This window comes from Vanellus vanellus (assembly GCF_965231255.1).
Source record: "Vanellus vanellus genome assembly, chromosome: 4".
NCBI classification, from domain to species: Eukaryota; Metazoa; Chordata; class Aves; order Charadriiformes; family Charadriidae; genus Vanellus; species Vanellus vanellus.
In genome coordinates, this window is record NC_138909.1 from 19,326,895 (window position 1) to 19,347,638 (window position 20,744).

Consider the following 20,744-nt stretch of genomic DNA (forward strand, 5'->3'; position numbering starts at 1 on the left):
TATCAGTATGTAAGTGTAATGCAGTGTGGTGCAGTTCAAGAGCAAGACTGACAAGTCATCTGAAACAGCCAGAGCTGCTCCTTTGTCGAGTCAGGGGGTTGCCATTATTGAGTGTGTTTCCTCCAAAGGGGCTGGACATGCTGCCTGCTGTCCATACTGCCAGCCCCAGCAGCATGGCCCTGAACAGGAGCACGCACCTGCATCCGTCCCACCTGCCTGCGCAGGGCACTGCTGCTGCACTGTTTCTTCTTCACTGTAATTATAGTCCATTCGTGCAAAGCTAAGGCAGCTCTGATGCAAAACCGTCTCCGTAACTTTGTGTTAGAGTCGGCTCTGTGAGCAGTGTGCAGGCTTCCAGTAGCTGGCTCTGAGTACATGTCACCCATTCACTGTGCAGGGTGTGAAAATGCACTGGGACCTTTAATAAAGGTCTTCAGTAAAAAACACTTTAATAAAGTAAAAAATGGCTGGTCGTTCTGATACTGAGAAGACAGTTCCTTGATGTCAAATGCTGTTCTGAGACACGGGAGTCCTAACAGGTGTTTGGTTTCTGTGATTCGCTTCCCTCACTGTTGCTTCAGGTTGCTTCAGATCCTGATGCCTTTATTGCTCTCGAGAAGCTGTTCTTGAGGCAGTGTTGTAGCTGAAAGGTAGTTGTGCACAGGTGCTCACTAGCTGCTGTGCACTGGTTGGTATTGCAGCACAAGTACTGCTCCTGGAAATACTGCATCATTTTGTGTTTCACAAGACATCCTGTCCTCTTGCCTTGTGTGCAACGCATAACACTATTTTTGTAGCAACCACAGGGAAGCACTGACAAATGCATGAAGAGGTGTAGTGCAGTATATTGAGGAGTTTATAATCTACTGAAAGATTGGAGAGCTAGTCAGTGAAGCGAGCAATGAGCTGAACAGTGGGAGGGGAGAAAAGAGAAGGCAAGGGTGGTAACAGTGCCATCAAATAGTCACTCAGGTTAGTTGTAGGCTGCTTCCAAGTTTTGCACAGAAACCCCTGCAGATTGCTCTAATCCCTTCTTATAGAGCCAAAGGTAGCAATGTGGTTTCATTCCCTATGTATCTTTGCATTTCATGTTGTTCCTAATAGATAAGGAAACTAGGGACACTCCTAAACTTTCATATTTGTGCCTTGTTGAAAAAACGGCACTTGTAAATTATGGCACAGTAGACTTTCAGGCTTCAGTCTATTTCATGCCAAAAGTACAAAGATGCACTTTGTACCAACACGTTTCTCATAATTTTTTTTTTTAAGCCCCTGAGCAAACTGCGTGTGGTGCATGCTCATCATGAGATGTGTTCCGCACGAACATAATTCCTAACTTTCATTCACCTGTTAGTGATGGTGGGTGAGAGTGAGGGCAGGGGAACAGGGCAGGAGAATTCCTGAAGACATAGCACATCGGGCAGTCTCTTTCTTTGGTTTGAAACTACGTCCCAGAGCTCTGCGTCAAAGATGTCTTGGTCAGTCGGAGCAAAAGCCAATAGTCTAGGCAGAATAGCGTGGGGAACGGCTGGCAGTCAGCACTCTCTGGCTGACGTCCTCACATTATGTGAAAAGCCTTTTGGAGTGTTGTTGCTGTAAGGGGTTATAAGAACTTCTGTAACAGGAAAGTCCTGTGCTTTGAGGAACCCCAGAACTACTCATACAGGTTTTATTTACTTTTCCCTTTATTAACTGTGATAGCTGTAAGACTGAGGCCTAATCCTGCAAATACAATATGTACTTAACTCTCTACGAGCTTCACTAAGATTGCTATTACGTGGGCAATGGGAGTATGCTTGCAGAAGAGGAGCAAGTCCTCTCCATGGTCTGGCTGCTGTGATCAAAGGAGGGTTTCTTGCTGTGGTACCAGCTCAGCTTTACAATCGGGTCAATAAGGACTTTATGGGAAGATCTGTATGAACCTCTTAAGCTTAAAACCTCACCTGTGTGTATCAGCGAAAAATACTGTAAGCCGCTTCTCTCAATCTCTTTCCAGGAAATGACCCACTCATGGCCACCTCCCCTGACAGCTATTCATACGCCTAGTACAGCAGAGCCTTCCAAATTTCCATTCCCAACAAAGGTAAAACACCCTCTTTTTGCCAGGGTTTTTGATAAATTAGAGGAACTCTTTCCGGCTCTTGCATGGGTTTTCATCTGATTTTGTCCCTCTTTCATAGATAAAGGCTGTTAGGAGATATTATCTTTAGAAGTCAGACAAATTAAAGCACAATGGATCTTGAGTTGTATAACAGCTGCTTGCAATGTATCATTTTACTGAGAATTAGATCAGATTGTGCTTCTGAGTAATTGGTTTTGAGTGGGCTATATGGTAGTGTAACTGTCTTTCCTCTTTTATATTTTTTTAAGCAAGATTTGTATTTTTAGAGTTGAAAGACGTTTGAGCCAGAGGGGGATGAATGAATTAATATTTCAATGACTTACACATTTGTTACAATTGTGGGCTTGAAATGTGACTGCTTTTCCGAAACATTTTAAGCATCTCATCTCTGTTGCCGCATAAAAAACATTTCATCTTTATTGCCAACAAAAATACTTGCTGACTGTGTTAAACAGAAGTGTTTGGCAGCTCTTATAATTTTTTTTTTAATATTTCTTCAAAAATGCACATACCACTGATGTGCTAGGAACGCATTTTTGGTGGCAGTAGCACGTATCACTTCTCTGTCCATCTTAAGCTATGTCAGGCCAGCTTAGACTATTGGACACTTCAAAGTCATACTTTGACAAGTTAGTCAAAGTATTTATTACAGTACATAACCAATATGCTGCTATTAAGAGAGAGCTGATTTATTTTATTCTTAATTTGCACTTTGTCCTTTCTTTCTAAGAATCACAGCATGTTGGATCTGTAGCACAGAATCAGAGTAAGTAGAAATCCAAAGAAAACGCACTTAATGTGTGTATTGACAGATAGTTGTGTGTTGTGTGCTATACGTTGAAGTGAACATCAAATGTTTACATTGATTAAGGAATTTAATTCAACGTTGAACAGTGATGAATTTAGAAAATGCTTAAGAAATTGCATACACTCATTACCTAGAAACTAAGACAGCAGTTCAACAGAGAGCAAGCAGTATTTCGTTAGGAAACCCTGTTTGGAGTGATGAATAATCTTAATGGCAAACAATTGCATTCTGGAAGAAGGTGACTTTCTAATCTGATGCTCAGAGACCATAGGTTAAAATACCTACTTTAGTGTGAGGCAAATAAAAGCAACTGATTCATTTTTGATTTACAGAACAGTATGAAGCACCTTCAAAAACGTTGCCTATTTCTCAGCCGAGAACATCGTAAGTAACCAGACTCAGTTCCCATCTCTACTGTGCAGTTATTTAAATGACCCTGGAATGAATTACAGTTTGGCTTACTTGATGATTCTGAAGATTAAGGCTTTACCAGTCTGATTTTTCTCAGAAAATTTCAATGCAGGGAATTTTCACCAACAGAAACATTACTGTTTCATGATTATAATGACTGTGTTAAAAACAAAACAAAGCTGAAGAAAAGAAACCCAACCATTAATGTACCTGATTTAAGGTTTTTTTCTCTTTTAATATTATTTAATATTATGTAGCTGTGGCTACATAATATCTTGTCATACTTAGTGCTATTCAAACTACTAATAATTTATTAAACTGACATAAATGATAAGGGATACAAAATGAATCTGATCTGTTCTGCATATAATTTTGAAGCTTGTGGGGGCTCGTAAAGCTACAGCTACCAAAGCTCTGAAAACTAGGGGTGAAATTTTAAAGCAATTGTATGATAGAACTTTCTGCAATTGTGCAAGGAAAAGTTTTCTAAAAAGTGTTGTCTTAATTCTGTTTTCATTTTTAAAAGCAAACAAACAGGCAAAAACTTAAATGTTGACTTTCTAAAAACCTCTATTTATATTCTAAGAATGTTAGCCTGTTGCAAAGTGGGGTGAAGATGAAGTTTCTAGAGCTTTTTTAAATAGTATTTTAAATATATTTCTACTTTTCTTTATCTAGTTATTCTTTTCCCTATCATGTTACGTTTTCTTTCAGAAGAAAGCTTCTTAGAATTTGAGTCTCAGTGTAAGATGTTTATGCGTAATCACTGCAAAAGTTTTACAAGGCTAGGAAGGAGTGCCAACTAACAAATGAATCGGTCCAATAGAAAATTTTAAGTTGGTGGATAAAATAACTTGGTACTGTCCTTGTAGGTTAATAATTAATTAGGTTAATAATTATCTATTAATTAGGTTAATTGCAGAAATTGCTTGAAGGTAGTTTTGTGTGGGCTGACATTAGTCTTTCAGGATTAACCTGGCCAAATTGGCAGCATTGATAGCCCTGAGTAACAAATAGAAATCTTTCCATGTCTGGAAAGCTAAGGCGTCCCTGGGCAAGGCAATTGCTGAACCATTAAATGCTTATCAGTCCATGTGATATATAAAGATCTCATGTTCCATGGAAGGCTGCAAACTACAGACCACAAAGCTTACTCCATGTGTTTTCCTTTTCCTTATCGTGAACAATTTAATTAAAAAACCCCCAAACTGGGCTAGTCACAACTAAGAGGAAGAGCATCTCTCCATCTTGTTTGAGATTGTAGAATTTTGCATTCAATCTCTGTAAGATCTGTAAAACAACCCTTTTTATACTGTTCCAGCATCATGCAGAGGAGCCCGCCCTCACTGGGAGCAATCAGCTACTCCCTTAATCCATTCTTTATTTTACTCCTCCTTCTTCCACCCCAGCTTGCTCCTCCTGAACAATTTCTGGCAATTTTCACTGCAGTATTAAAAATACTAGTTTCAACTGCAGCAGGCTCTGCCTTCCTCCTCAGCTACCCTACAACCATCATCTTTATTTCAACTGTTCTCAGCTGCTTGTAAAAATCCCTCTAGAACTGTAGTCAGTTTTCCAGGTGGCAGAGAGAGAAGAGGCTTTCACTGTAAACAAGAATCTGAAAATACTCCTTTCTTAGCCCAAAGGTCCAGAATTGTAAATATGGCATGGTACATAGCTCTGTCCTTAGCCAACATCCCCTCTCTGCTCGGCGTCCTTCTGGGTACTTCAGAGCCAGCACTCGTGTACCCAGGGACATGCATACCCACAATCGACGACGGCAGTTGAAGCAGGAGGAACAGGGTGGTTTAGGTTTACGTCCCAAATGGAATTAAGCAAGATTTGCCCAAGAACTTCCTCTACATCTTTCCCTCGAACTCATGCGTCCCTTCTTTTTTGTTTTGTTTTTGGTTTCATTTGCACAACAGGGCTTGTTTTCTTTCAGGGCTTTCATTCTTGAATAGAGCCCCGAAGTTAGCACCTGGCTACACTGGAATGGAAGCAGCCCTTCTTTTAAAAGGGGAGATGCCAAGCTCATTCTTGGTGATGCATCTTTAACCTGGCTGGCAGAGAGGGACCAGCCTGTGCTTTCAGTGGGGTTGTTTGGCAAGTGATGTTAATTTTAGTGCTGCTTCTCGCTAAAAGAGCTCTTTTTAAATAGCTTTACAGGGAGATTGATGGTGTGTATATAAGCTGCAAATGAACAGGTCCTGCGAATGAAAACTCGGCATCTATTAACTCCTGAGCTAATTAAAGCATTAAAATTATTAAAGCAGATTTATTTTCTTTAACTAGGCTATTTAACAATTTGTTGAAACCTTGTTTTGGGGAAACTGGTTTTGTCTATCCTTGTAGAAGTATGACTCATTTAAAGTTTTAGTGTTCTTCCTTCCTTGATCCTAAATTGAACTTAAGTAGTTGCAATGTTCTTTTATGCTGATTTGTTTTATTTACCAGCAGCTCAGGTGAAAAAGGTGATCCTTTTTATTACAAACAGTTAAATCAGATTTAAAAGATCTAGATAGAGTTTCCTTGCATTATTCTCTTAACCTCTAAAAGAAATGCATCTGTAGTCCACAATTCTTAAGGCAAAACAAAAAATGAAAACATTTTCAGAACTTTTTAGCATCCCTGGAAGTTTGTTCATTATCACCTTTGAAGGATTACTTTCTCTAATGGATTGGGGGAAAAAAAAAAAAGAATTCATTGAGATGCCAACAGACATTTGCCAAACTGCCCAGAAGTGTGGAGAGTGGCTGTATTGTTGCTACCCTTCCTTTTTTCCTATTTATGCCTCAGTGGACTAGCGGTGAGCTTCAGCTCTAGCCCACGTGCAAAGTTGGCACACGCAGGATTGCTGCAGACTGCATGCCATTTGCCTTCTGTAGGAAATTCGGGGGCCTCATTTTCCAAGGTGGTGTCTCATAGTGATTCCTGTCAGTGTTTACTCTAAAGAAGAGGGAAGAGGTGACTTCCACTGAGAAGGTGTGTGAGGAACTGAGGCAGTGGAGGCTGGGAGATGGAGGAGGATAGTCACAGGGGAATGGCAAAGGCAAAATGCCTGAACAAAGAAAGCGCGTAGGTCATCATGAGTGTAATCAGACAGCGCCTTTGTGGCACTGAGAGCCTCTTCTGCATCAGAGAGAGGTACTTGGGGACTGTGGGGTCAGTACCTTTGCAGGAGGTGTCACCTATGCAGGAGGGGTTGGCTCCGTACTGGTAGACAAGGAGACCTTTGGGGTTTCTTCATGCTGTCCTGCTCCATGGGCAAGAGTAGATTCGTCCCTTCTGGTTTGTGGAATTATTTGTTTTGAGATCGTGCCAGCTTCAACCGTAAACACGGTCCTATTCCAATGAAAGTATCTCCATGCATGTCAACTGCTTTGGTATGAGTGTAAAAGAATTTATCTAGGTAGTGGGGACAGTACTTAAATAAGGGAATCACTTTTTTATTCAAAGTTTTTACTCCTCTTTTGTCATGGAATCATAAAAGCAAACTGCTCAGGGTCATTAGAGGTGACCCACAGGGCCATAAATCTTTTTCGCTTTGTTCATAATTTGAAATGAAGGCTTAAAAGAGTGTGAAGGTTTCTGTAGTTTTCCTTCTCCTAACAAGCACCAGGAACACTCTCTCCCCACTTTTCCAAGGTGATGTGGTTCGCTGGGGATCTTTCATATTTGTTTTCATGCTATAAAATGTGTTGTCATGAAGGGTTGGAGGCTTATTTTTCTTATTTCTCACAGAGAGCCCTTAGATTGAAATGAGGCTGAAATAAACAGAGTTTTGACCTGATTGATTAGAACCCCTGTCTCGGTTCCTAAGCGTTTTATCCAGTTTTTGGACACTTGTGTAACTCTCTGGGTTGAGGAGTCAGTCTCCAGCTAGTTTCAAGATTTGAACCACCGTACACTTGAATAACAAGAGTTTTGCCCGTCTGCTTTCCAACTCCTTTTGGGGGTGCCTGCATGATTGCCAAAGTGGGGGATAACAGTTTGGGAGAACTTTGGGTCCCTCCCCACAAATCCTTCCCTTCCAGCCTTTTAAGGACCTCGGTAATGCATTGAAATTGCAAGCAGTAGTTAGCACCTGCATGTAGAGGACTACATTAGGCTTTTTGGAAACATTTGCGGGCAGCCTGCTCTCTACTCTAGCAATAGTAAAAAAGAGTTTGTGCCTCCCAACTCGTAAACCACTTTGAGTATCTGAACTGCTCAATGTTATGGTTACTGCTGACATGTGCACAAGTGTGAAGTTCATTGTGTAGAGAAGAAATAGGAGAAAGGCTTGACCTTGGCATTTACTTATGTATGTGCGATAGGAAACTTCAGCAGCAAAAAGAGAACTCCTGTGACAGAAGAAATATTCACAGGCCCTCAGAGTGTGAACACGCACAGTTTCTGGTGCAAAGACGATGCTTTCTGCCCCTTGGGGAGCCAGTGGAGGCTAATAGCGTGCTAATTTCTTGCTGTACAAGGAGCAGATAGATTTCTTCCACGCCACCTTGCGGTCTTAGTGCCTAGGTAACTTTTCTTCTCTGTGTTAGTGTGCTAGGTAACCGTTGTTGAGGAGCACTGCCCTCGTAGAACTTTGTCTCAGTTGCCTGTAGATGGCAGCCGATGACACTGACCTCCAATTGCGCAGCTCCTGAGATCGACTGGAAAGCACAGTAAAACGTTGAGGTTGTGTGTTGTCCTTTTATCATTCATTCGGGTAGTGAGAGGGTTTAGCAGATTGAGCATGCCAAATGTTCAAAAAGGATGTGGGAGGTTGGTTTGTTTTGGCAAGTGCAAACCAAGTCTTTTTCAGTGTCTGCTGCTTGAAAATGTGTCTGCCTTGGCTGATATTTATCTTCTGGTTGTCTTTCAGAATGCTCCAGGACGACCTGCAGCTCAGTGATAGTGAAGAGAGTGGTGACGACCAAGTCAGTTTTAGATGTTTTATACACTAGGCACACAGACATCCCTTTAAATCACCACAACTTGTTGCGTTGCTCCGAGTTCCTTACGCTAACCTTTCCTCCCCCTCTCCTCTTTGTTTTTGTGAACAAAACAGGTTGTTGAAAAGCCACCTTCTTCACTTGCTCCTCCAAGGTACAGGTTTGTTCCCAAACTACTAGCTAGACCAAATAAGGAGGAAAACCAAAACTACTTTTTGTATATGGGGTAGATAGGTAAGGGTTCCTGGTTTCTCTTGTAGACACAGGCTTTTGTTTCTAGCTGCCTGAAGCTGCTTTTGAAAATTGGCTTGTGGGGGGTTTTACAGAAAGCTCCAATTGGAACTGAGTAATCCAGTCATGCTGGATTTTGCCTGTGAACCATAATTTTATTTCCCCAGCTGTTCTCTTTTTTTTTTCCTCTTCCCGTCCACCACTGTGTATGTAGATCACGCTGGAGCTAATGGGATTTTCAGTTGTAGTAGTGATGGATGTGAATCCAGTTTTAGTTTGGAAGGAGGCCCAAAACAGCCAAGTGAGTGAAGAACAGGAAACGGTTAAGTAGACTCATTGAGGCTGTTTCAGCTCCCTGATAAGGCAGCTGATTGTAAGCAGCTCCTGCCATGTATTGTTAGTCAGAAGCAATATTCAAGGTAGACTCAACAGCCACATGCCAGCATTAGAGGAAGAAAGGTGGAGAAGCCCAGAATTTTTCCTACAGGAGAGCACTGACAGACATTTTTGGCTTGATATCTGTATTCTTCAAGCACAGGGTAATGGTCGACAAAGTCAGACATGCAGAAGGGCATGCCGATTCTTGGCATGATTTCTGCGTCTCTGCAAGCTCTTGAAATAGAGTCTTCTCTTGATATCAGTCTGGATCAGCAAGGAGCTTGCCTCCAAGTAATACAAACGTGTTGATGCTGATATGGGAAACAGTTTTCAAAGTAAAAAAAATAAAAAAAACCCCAACATTTTGATTTTGTAAGCCCATTTCAAAGCAAAAAGAAGCTGTGCATCAAAGTCGTGGCTCTCCCTCACTTCTATTCATTCCCATTGTCAGTGCTGGAGGAAAACACTTTTGAGTAGGGGAGGGTGTTGAAAAAAAGCCGCTGCTTGACATGGCTGTTAACGAAACAGTTACAGCACCTTGACCAAGTAACACAGATGAAGTGAAAAGGTGAAGGGGAGAATACAAAAAAGAGAAACCATCCTGGAATGTGTGTTTCCATCTTGTTAGCCTTTATTGGAAGTTTTTCTTTTGAGGGTTGGGGCTTTCAGAAAAGCACTTGTCAGTTTCAGTTGTTTTTTAAACTTTGGTTGGCTAAATGCTGCTTCATAGTGTAGCAGTGATGTCCTGCTTATGTATTTGTCTGACTGGGTTGGAGTTGAAGGTTTTATTATTTCCAGAGGTTTTTTATTCCGGTGCTTTATCTTTTGGGTATGGCAATGTATTCCTTTGGCCTTCTCCCATCTCCGCTCACTGCCAAAACATGGGGTTTCAGTTTTACTTTTGAATCTTGCCGTGTCAATATAATAAGTAACCTTCGCCCATGCTGCTTTCTAATGTTAGCTCATGGTGGTCTAGCAGTGCCCTACAGTCCCAGCCCAAGAGTGTGGCATCAGCACATTCCAGCAGCTCGGAGTCAGGGAGCACCAGTGACTCAGACAGCTCTTCAGACTCGGAGACCACCTCAGAGAGCACCTCCAGTGACAGTGAAGCAAACGACCCTGCGAGAGCGTCAGCGCCTGAGGTGAATATTAAAATAAAATGTAGAGGCTGCTTAATACAGCCTCTTGCTTCAGACTCTCTGCTGCCTGAATGCAGTCAGGACAGGAGACCTGAAATAACGTCATCATTCATGTGTCCCCTTGACATCTTTGCTTCATCATCAGACTTTTTTGCCCTTTGCTTCCCTTCTAGAGTTTGTCAATTAAATAATCCTTAGTAACAGCGTAATTAGACTTTTACGTGCCTAACCTTGAAGTGTTCCCCCTTCTACTTTGGCATCGTTGTCTAGCACTCCTGGAGGAATTAGTGTCATCGCTGGGGAGACACAAGTAAGGCACAGATGAGAAGCACGGCTTGTCTGGGATGTTTGGGGTGCACCTCTGCCCATGCAGGTTTTCTGAGTGCTGAGGCTATGGGCTGGTTCAGGGTGAGACCAATTTCCTGATATGTGAAGAAGAGCCTTTCTTTTGCCTTAGAAGCACATGAAAGGGAGAATTTTATGTGCAGAAAACAAGTTTTGAGAAGGCATAGCTTTTCTTCTCATATCTAATAAACTTCACCTTCCAGCAGTTCAGTTACGGAGTTTGCCTTCTGCAATGCGGTTGTCTTTGGAAGGAAACAGATATTATACTTCTACTCTTTTACCCAATCCTGCCTGCTTTGTTTTGAAAATACTGGATTGCAAGATCCTTCTCGCTTTAGTGAAATCCTAGCTATTTGCCATTGACCATCTTATCCTTTTTTATTCAGCAAACTGTTCATCCATGGTGCTCAAGGAGCAAATTATTGCACATGGCCCATTTGTTTATAGTCAGTTCTTCACATGCAAAAGCACAGACTTTAAGACCTATAGGCAATAGTTCCTCTTTTTTTTTTTTTTTTTTTTTTGAAGTCTCTTACTATTCTTTGTGTTTGGAATACCTAAGGAAAGCCCGTATGATGGTGTAGATCACAAACAAGGTAACCAATGGTAGAAGGTGCTAGAAAAGGATCAGAGTATGCCACTGTCTGCTAGCTACCTACATTATGAACTGAAGTTTGCTAAGTATTTTGGCCACGTTTTTATAGTGTTTAAATAAAAAAAAAAATGCTCTTTGGTGGCTAATGAGTTAAAATTCTAATGAAAACAAAGCTGATTTGTGTTGTCTGAAAACTATAATGGAATTTGTGGTTTAATTTTTCTTACGACCCCACGGTAAAACCAAACTGGTTTTTAAACCAGGTTTCTGGATTGACTCTCTGAAACACAGTTGAAGACATGTTTTGTTTATCCACATGTTCTACAGTGAGTTGAGTCTGGATAGAGAAGAAAATTGTGGTAGAAGAGATTCATTAGTCTTGGAAAACCTTTCAGGCTTTCTCTTTTTGGGGAAGAGTTGTGGGACTTCTGAGAAGGGAGAGTTGTGACTGGGGAGAATCGGTAAGGGCAGGAGTGTAACTGTGCCATGATGGTGCCCAAATAATGAGCTACGCATTTAAGTGATGCTGACCCATACGTGGTGTTTTCAGAACAGGCCCCAGAGAATAATGCTCCTGCTTTGCAGTTTCTGTTGTCTTTTTTTAGGGTTAGTTGGGTTTGCTTTTCATAGAATCATAGAATGGCTTAGGTTGGAAGGGACCTTGAAGATCATCTAGTTCCAATCCACCTGCCATAGGCAGGGACACCTCCCACTAGACCAGGTTGCTCAAAGCCCCATCCACCCTGGCCTTGAACACCTCCAGGGATGGAGCTTCCACGACTTATCTGGGCAACCTGTTCCAGTGCCTTCCACCCTCAAAGTGAAAACTTTATTCCTAATATCTAATCTAAATCTAACTTCTTCCAGTTTAAAGCCATTCCCCTTCATCCTATCGCTACATGCCCTCCTAAAAAGTTCCTCCCCGTCTTTCTTGTAGGCCCCCTTTAGATACTGAAAGGCTGCTATAAGGTCTCCCCAGAGCTTTCTTTTCTCCAGGCTGAACAACCTCACCTCTCAGCCTGTCTTCATAGGAGAGGTGCTCCAGCCCTCTGATCATCTCTCTGGTCTTTTTCTCGTAATTTGTCAGACTACTGTTAGGTTAAGCAGGGCTTGTAGCGACCACATTACGGTATCTGACCGTGTGTCCTGGTTTGAGATAGAACAAAACTAATGTTCCTTTTCAATAATTTTCCTTTTCAGTTTAGTCTGGTCTAACTGAATGCACTCTCTGAAATTAATGGTATGTTTTTCAGACAGTGTCTGCTTCTGGCAATCAAAAAGTCTGATGCTTATAGTTAGTACCAAGGAATAGTATGCCGAGAGGCTTTTGCTTATACTTATCTCTGTATCAACCAGGGTTAGCTAACTTTGTTATGTACCGAGTTGGAAGCAGAAGAGCGGGCAGGAGCGGACAGGACAGATGACCCAAAACTGACCAGCGGGGTATTCCATCCCATCTGCCTCATGCTCATTATAAAGCTGAGGGAGCAAGGGCTCAAGTTCCCTTTTCTTCAGTGGCTGGAGTCGGAGGAGGACTCTGTCTGTTCTGCCTTTGATCCTGATCTGTGTGTTCCTGCACCCAGTTCCTGTCTGCTGCTGAGTCCAGTCTGGGATTTCCCCAGTGCTGGCTGGTGACGTGATTGTCATCCTGGGAGCTCGATATTGGGTTTATATATATTTGTATATATTTCATTATTTTCTTATTAATATTATTATATTTTCTTTTTATTGTTAATATTTCATTAAAGCTGGTTTAGGGTTTTTTTTCAAGCCGTAAGTCTTTCTCCCTTATCCTCTCTCCTTTCTCTCTTCTGGGAAGGGAGAGGGGTTAATAGAAAACATCTGTCATTCATTTAGTGGCCAGCCCAGCCCTAAACTGTGACTCCAGAGGCCTTCAGACCTTGGTCATTGCTCATGCCTTGCTTGACCCAGAGGGAAGCAAGTGTTAAGTTGTGTAGGCAGAGGACTCAGAAGAGGCTGGACTTGATGCGGTAGCCATACAATTTCTTATGGTAAATGGTTTTCTTTTGGTTAAACCACAGGAGCCTGACAGCCTACCTGTCAAACTTCAATGAGATGTGATAGCTGGCACAGCCCCTTGTCCGTTTTGCTGTGTGCAAATAACTTTCCAAAAGCATTGTGAGGACAGCACCTAAACCGTTTTTACAATTGCTGCTTTTTTTAGACGTTGTCTGATTGTGCAACAATGTTGGTTAGTGGCAAACCAAGATGAAGCTTTCATGTAGACTACTCTCTTACTGGATGACAGGTAGGGCTAGCAGAGAACCAGGAGTGCTGTGCAACATATTTGATCCTGTGCAAAAACGAGGTCTGTGTTCCTGAAGTAAGTGTTCATGTGCACATACTAGAGCATCCTCACTGTCTCACGGTCTTTCACTTTCACGCCTTTTTTAACAATAAGGAGGAAATTTTACTGGGTTCTGATAAGCAGTGCTAGGATGGAAATAGCCCATAAAGGCATCAGTGTTGCATCCTTCTTTTCTCTTTTTGTCTGCAGCCTGACCCACCAACTTCTAATAAGTGGCAGCTCAACAACTGGCTGACCAAGGTGAACCCACCAGCAGTGCCAACCAAAAGTCTCAGCGAAATCGCCCATGGGGATGGATGTGAGGAGGGCCAGGAGCAGGGCGATGGCATCAGCAGCAATTCTTCCCACCAGCACGCTGAGCCGAGGGAGCCTCATCACAAAAGCTCCGGCCGAGCAGCCAGGGCTCCTCAGGACACTCATCTTCCAACCAAACACAACTGCCAGAAGTCTCCTGTGCGCACCGAGGAGCCCTCGCTCAGGCAGACTTGTCTTCCTCAAAAGAGGAAGGTGAGGGGTGGAGGGGGAGGTGGGTTTGTACAAGGGCCAAGGTGGTGTTTGAAAAACCCGTGTGGAGAGTTCATTTCTGCTTCATAGGTTGGGAGTGCACCCATTATGCTCCTCCTATAAAGGTGCTATCAAACTTCTAAAGGGAATGCGTACCAAAACTTTCCACAGATGTTTCTTGTTGATCACAAATCCCCTGCTGAGCAAATGAAAAGCCTTGTAAGCTGTCTAACAAATGCTTTGGTGGTTTAAAACATTTTTTTCTGTGTTTTCTTGAAATACTAATTTTCTCAGACACCAAAACCTCAGCCCTCCTATGTCAGAGAGGACCTTTGGGCAGCAGGCTGTGTCACAGCATGCAGCTGGCCAGCCTGCTGGGAGCATTTGTGGGTTTCTCTGCTTTCAGCCCAAGCAGAGCTTTGTAGGGCTGCAGTTCCCCCTCCCCCTGCAACTCCTTGAAAAGCAGCATAGTATCTGAAGCACCTTCCAGACTGTGGAGTCATCTGTGCTACCCATTGAGTGTCTGTTGTGGGAGAGCACCTTGCCTGCAGTTTGTGGGGGTGCCCACAGGGACAATTGACCCAGGCCACCCTGGTCTGTGGTTTTTGGTTTTGTCCATGTATGCACCTTCTGCTGCCTTTAGTCACGCAACCACAGTCTGAGTAGCGTAGTCTTTTCCTGTGTGGAATTATTTATTTCCATGAAACAGTTGTGAAGGCTTGCTTATGCAAAGAGGACTGAATTCTGCAGATGTAAACTGTGTTATTACTAGGGGTGATGGCAGCAGCCCCGTGCCTTTTACTTTTCCATAAATGCAGACTTTTGACTGAACCAGGTTCACTGATAGTAACAACCATCACTAAACCCTGCTTTGGATCTCAGCACTTGGATAAATATGTAGAAAATGTCTTTGGTTTTCCTGGAGCTGCTGTGGTGCTAGCAGCAATGCTAATGCTTAAAAGATGCGTGTATCCACTAAGGGGATTTGTAGAGTCCTTCAGCGTTAATAGTTGCTTTCCCCTGAATTACAAGACAGACCTTTATTTAACTGCGATGGTAGTAGCTCATGAGTGTTTTTGAAAGCTAACTGCCAAAGGGGACTGTGGATATACTTCCAGCCAGCTGGTTCAGCTGCACAGAGAGTTGGCTGCAGGTGTTAAGGTGAATGGGTATTCACTGTGGACGTTTCAGTGCCTGTGTAACTTTTTGGTCCTCCTCACAGAGCAGGTGGCTTAGCATGTGTGGGTGAATTACCTTGGTTCCCACGTGGGTTTCCTTTAGTCTTGCCATTTTCTGAGCTTCCCATAGTTGTGGGGAAGAGCAGGAAAATGGTGAAGAAACTTGAGAGACCCCGGCAGTCCCCCTCCTGCAGAGCAGCAAGAGAAAGGTGAACAGGCAGTAAATCTGTTGCTGCTTCTGTTGTCTCAAAGAGCCAAGAGAGGAGCTATTTGATACTAGACGTGTCTTCCCTTGCAGCCTGAGTATCTGATTGCAGGAAAACCCTCCTAAGAGACTCAACATCTGTATTATATCAGCATGCATCAGTGTCCTTGGAGGCTCAGGCTTCATCACAGCCAGTTTGGTCAGGTGCAGCTGTCAGACATCTTTTGCGGCACTGTGGAGCTCAACCTGGGAAACAGTTTAAGGACGTGATCTAGGTGCTTGAGGCTTGCCCTGAGCACGCTGCCAGAGGTAGACTCTGTGCTGAGCATAACCCACTGAGCACCACCACAGTGACGTAAACCTGGATGTACTCGAGAGAGAGACAGAAAGTCCTGCAATGCTTTTGGCTGCCACCAGGCGCACTATGGGTAACGCTGACTTATCAGTGTAGTTTCTTTTACATTTTCTTGGCTTGTAGCAAATTATTCTGAAGTTTTTGATTCAGGTAAGCAGATGAGGATGCTTTGTATTGTTAAGATCTATCGAGTGCAATTTAAAAGTATTATTTATTACCTCTCTGCCTTAATGGTTCCTGTTCTTCTGGTATCAGATTCTTGTTGTTAAAACCAAAAGCCCCTGTGCATCTTGGAAATCTGAGTGATCGAACTCTCCTGTGAATGCAGTTTTTTCCTTTCCTTTGATAAGGCCTATCACAAAACACAATTGCTTGCAGTTCATGACTTTGCCAGGAGGAATCTGAATACATTTCTGTACAATTCATACTGAGTAGGAGAAAAAAAAAAAACACAACCATCCAGAACAGATGAAATGCTATTTTTCAGCAATGGATGTGCCTTAATTTTGATTACTGTTGGCAACAAGAGGTTTTGCGTTTCCATCCCTGCAACTACAAAATAATTAATCTATCCAAGCAAAAGTAGATAATGTCATTTTAGGATACTTGTCAGTGAGCCTGAAATCTATATCCGCTGTGCTCTGGGTTTCCACTTTGTCAGTTCCAGTATCTTATATTTTCTTTTTTTTTTTAACCAGAATCAGTCAAACTTAGATGTGTTCGTCTGTACTTTACCTGCACATTCAAAACCTGAGTGATTTTCTTTTTTTTTCTTTTTTTTTTTCCTTTCTTCCTGTTAGAGGGAAGTGGAGGAGGAGATTGATAGGAAGAAAATGAAATCAGAAAAAGAAACAAAACCATTGCAGTCTTCAGCTAACAAAGACTCCCATAAATTGAAGTGAGTATACAGTGGTGGGATGGCAAAAAGATGCATAAAGCTGAGTCTTTCTCAAAAAGGTTAAGGCGAGGAACTGTATCTCCTGTGCTTATGCTTGTGAGTTTGCTTATAACTTAATGTGTCTTCTGAATCTTAATCTGCTGCAGATTTGTCTTTACATCCTGGAACCAAACATGTGGCTATGGGAATATAATTTATTCACCTTTTTATTTGTTGCAGATGTGAAGGTTGGGTGTCACTTATCTATCTTCCTCTGTCTTCTCAACGCTGAGGATTATGGCTCTAATCATTCAAGCATAAGCTGATGTTTCAGTGGCTTGTTGTCTTCCCATACTTGGTTTACAGTGCTGCAAAAGCGTTGAATGTTGTTGCATTTGCCTTGATTTCCTACAGTTGAGATGGGAATGAAGACTTTACTATTTTAAACATGAACTTGTCCATCCTGCAGCTTATGTTGCTGCATGCTCTGATCCATGTATTACGCATAGCTCAAAAAATCTGTTTATGCTGCAAGAAGTTTAGTTGCCAGTTATGCCCATGCTGCTTTTCCTTCTAAGCTGGTAGGCAACCATTTGCACTGCTGTCTTTCAGACCAGATGCAGGAAACAAATCAGTGCAAAAGAATTTTACATTGCTTGAGTTACAAACAGTGTGGTAGACTGCCTGCCTGCGGGATGCAGGAGTCGTTTTCCCTTCTGCAAACTACCATGGTGGTAATCTGTCAGCAGATGATTGCCCTAGATGATCTGGGAGGTGGCAGCTGTTCTGTGGGGAGTAGCATGTGCTTGTTCTGCATGATAGTTTAGGGGTTTCAGGGGATGGCAAGAGGTTGAAGATGGTTGAAGATGTCTCTGGTTGAAGATGTCCCTGCCGGGGGGAGAGGGGGAAAGTGTCAACTAGATGACCTTTAAAGGTCCCTTTCAACCCAAACTATTCTGTGATTCTAGGTGAGTAAGACTTAAGAGTTCAAGCATCAGTTATTTCTGCTTTCATGAGAAATGGAATTAGCCTTAAAATGGTTTTAAAAAGGGAGTTGGACTAAATGATCCTTAAAAGTCCTTTCCGACCCAACCCATTCTATGATACTACGAACTTCTTTTTCTTTGCCCATGTCTTCCTCATTCTGGGTTCTGCTGTCATACTTATTTTGGGGAAGTTTGTGCTCTCACTGCATGAGAAGCAGCAGAAAGCTTTTTGTCAGATTCGTGGTACTTCACATGCATTTAAAGCTCTTAGCCTTTGTAAGGTGAGAAGATGAGGTGAACGCGTTTTGCACACAGAGAAACCGAGGTGCAGACAAGTTGAGTTGCTTGATCAGATTCTTGCCGCAAACAGGTGAAATAGCTGAAAGTGTAGCCCTGAAGTCATGACTCTCGTTCCCATGACTGAGCAGAGAGAGTTCTGGCAGCCTCTTGGGAAAGGATATTCTGCTAAGTGTAACTGAATGTCCATAAATTTCGACTTGGTGATTGTTGCTGTTTTCTTAGTTGGACAGGTTCTGATGAAAGAAAAAAGTCATGTGTCAATGCTGATACTGTCTGCTCCCTCAGCTGCTTTTGCTGTCACCAGTGACAGGCTTTGAATTGTACTTATCGGCTGGCTGCTGGTGCACACGGTGTCTGTGCTAGGTGGGACCTGTCTTCTCCCAGCTTGACAACACAGAGGTGGATGTGATGGACATTGCAGAACTCTGTTTTCTTCCCTTGCTGCCGTGTGAGGCTGCTAAACTGGGACGCTTCAGAAGCACATAGGTGTGCAGCTCCCCCTTTCTCTAACTAAACCAACATGATGCAGTGCCAATAAGCTTTTTGCAGTGACTGGCCCAAATTTGTATATGGGTGAAACGCACAAAGCCCAATCCAGAAAACAGAGTTGTATGTATAGGTGAGTAAGGGTAGGGAGCCTTTCCCTTTTCCACTAAAATCATCTCGTTGTCTTTGTCTTTTTTGTATGTGACCTAATGGACACACAGCCAGCATGCCTTTTGAATCATGAAACTGTGGAATTTCAGATGGCCTTCATGGCCAGGAATTTCTCATTTATTCAGCATAGCATTTGCAGTGCTTCTGGTACGTCTCCTGAAACTTAACCCATAATTTGCATACCAGTGTACTGCCAGCATTTTGGCTAGCTCTTTGCTAGAGCTAATGCTTCTAGGAGCATGTCTTCAAATGGGCAGTGTCCCTGAGAGGGGAGGCTCATGCATCAGTCACGGGGCACTGCGATCAATTCCTGCTTGCTTGTTGCTTGAATTTGAGGTATTGGGTTGGTATGTAGCGTTGAGGTTTGTGTCCTGACAATACGACTAAACTGCTTTTCTGCAGAGAAAACATTGACGTGCTCTTAAAGCACTGAGACTTTGGGGCTAACATTTAGTTGTATGAAGGGATACAGAAGGGCTTTAATTCTGGGGTTCACTCCTCCCTTTTGCTCAGTGAAAATAAGCACCCCTTTTAGCCGTGTTCTGGCTTGCAGAGTGGGAAGGATAAGGATGCGTTTTTGGGGAGAGAGCTGTACCAAGGTAGGGAAGCTGGGGAGCATGTGTGCAGCGAGTAGGGACTGTACCATGGGAAAAGTGGGTTGTGGAAGGCAGGAGAGGACTGTCCTGTGCACAGCAGAATGAAGCAAGATGTGCAATGTCATGCTTCGGTCTTCTCACTGGGTTTAACTTAATTTCCTGCTCTTCTGATGTTGCAATCCATGAGTTGGGATCCACTGTTCGGTGTTTTCCTGGAAACTTTGAGAAGCTGGATAAAAACGATGTAAGTGAGCAGTAGAGAAACAAGGTTTAGAGCTATCTGGTGCTGCTTAAAGCTGCCAGAGTTCCCTGGTAATCCTAACTCCGGATGATCACAAAACTGATATGCCACCGTGTTATTAAATGTGATAGCCTCTGCCATTATAAAGCACAGCATTTTAAGTCTCTCTCACCTGAATCCTCTCAACTTTATAAATGTTGTGTGGGTGAGCTGGCAAGTCTTAAAGGAACAACTCAGTTAAACTCGGTCAAAGCATATACAGGATCAAGTGTCAGGGTGAGTATTTCTGACCATAGAAGATATCTTCTAGCATAATGGGGAGAGAGAGTCAGTGCTGCAATTCATTTGCCTTGTTGTGTGATTTGTCCCAGGGATTTTAGTTGCTGTTATTACCCCTCTCCCATTTTCAGTGAAAAGAGGCTGTGTTGGAGGGATGCCTTTTTTGCAACATCCTGATATTCTGGTTGCAAGTCTTTACTCCAAGGACAAATCTTACTCCTACTTGAAAAGAAACTTTCTTGTGTGGTGTTGGCAGCTGAGGATGTGGTATCTAATGCACAATGAAATCCCTGAAGTTTCATTTTGCTTTTGTTTGATTCTTTATGTTAACAAGTCCTCTTATATTCCAGAGAAATTTAAACAGAATTGGTACATGAAGTAACTAAGTTTTTTAAAAAAACCCTACGTTATATGTACACCATATTCACCCCAATTGCTGAATTCGCTTCCCATCTCCAGAGCACCAAAAGCTTTACTTGAAAACCAGAAGAGAGATCTCCTGCTACCGCCACCTCTGCCACCCATGTCTCCTGCACATCCTCCACCAAAGTCAACCAAGATGGCCCAGAAGAGACCCAGAAGTGAGACTGGTGAGCTGCCTGCCATGGATAACACTGCCAGGAACAAGAGCGACCACAAGGATCCTTTGTTCTCCAAGCACAAGAAAGTGGAGAGAAATCACGCTGAATTGCCAAAGGGCATCGAAGTAGGTATCCATTATAACTGGTGGGATGTTTCCTGCAACTCATGAGCGCTGTGTGATTGTCTTTAGAAATGTGCTCTGAGGATATTAAAAAGGAAGGAAGATAAATGAGCCACCAAAGAAAGCTCTTTGAAGCAATTTTGCTCCTTTAATGGCTGTCTGGGACCATATGTTGCTAGCCCGAAAGCCTGCATTGTAACTTCTCTGCTGACTTTCCATCAGCTGTTTTCATTTCACCAGTGAACAATAGTGTAAAGGGACGACCGTGTAAAAACCCAAGGCAAGAGAATCATGTTTATGGCAGTAACCGTTTCTGACTGTAGGCGACTGCAAGTACAATATTGGCGTAAAAATAAGTGTGTTTACAGAAAGGAGTGGATTGCTTCAAAGTAAGAAACAAGCAACCTGTGGTTTTGGCTGCAGCTGGGATATAAGGTTTTGTGGCTTGCTTACAAAATTATTAATGATCCTTGCAGCTGGATCTTTGCATTTTTTTATTAGAAAATTCAATTCTATTCCTGTTTTCTGGTGGCTGGGGGTGTGTGGTCTAGTCTGTTGTTGTGTGTGT

General features: G+C 42.7%; 2 protein-coding genes across 2 annotated transcripts in view; both read left to right on the forward strand.

Moving 5' to 3' along the window:
* The window catches only part of LOC309671545 (kelch-like protein 8), a gene marked incomplete at its 5' end in the record, with an annotated part of 659,404 nt that overhangs the window by 559,586 nt on the left and 79,074 nt on the right, over positions 1-20,744 (forward strand). The window lies entirely within an intron of this gene.
* Positions 1-20,744, forward strand: part of LOC309671211 (AF4/FMR2 family member 1-like) — a gene marked incomplete at its 5' end in the record, with an annotated part of 38,713 nt that overhangs the window by 4,116 nt on the left and 13,853 nt on the right. The window contains 7 exons of the mRNA XM_082482416.1: positions 3,263-3,314; positions 8,209-8,263; positions 8,395-8,432; positions 9,867-10,029; positions 13,485-13,775; positions 16,356-16,435; positions 19,933-20,179. Coding sequence (XP_082338542.1) covers positions 3,263-3,314; positions 8,209-8,263; positions 8,395-8,432; positions 9,867-10,029; positions 13,485-13,775; positions 16,356-16,435; positions 19,933-20,179 — 926 coding nt within the window. The remainder of the gene's footprint in view (positions 1-3,262; positions 3,315-8,208; positions 8,264-8,394; positions 8,433-9,866; positions 10,030-13,484; positions 13,776-16,355; positions 16,436-19,932; positions 20,180-20,744) is intronic.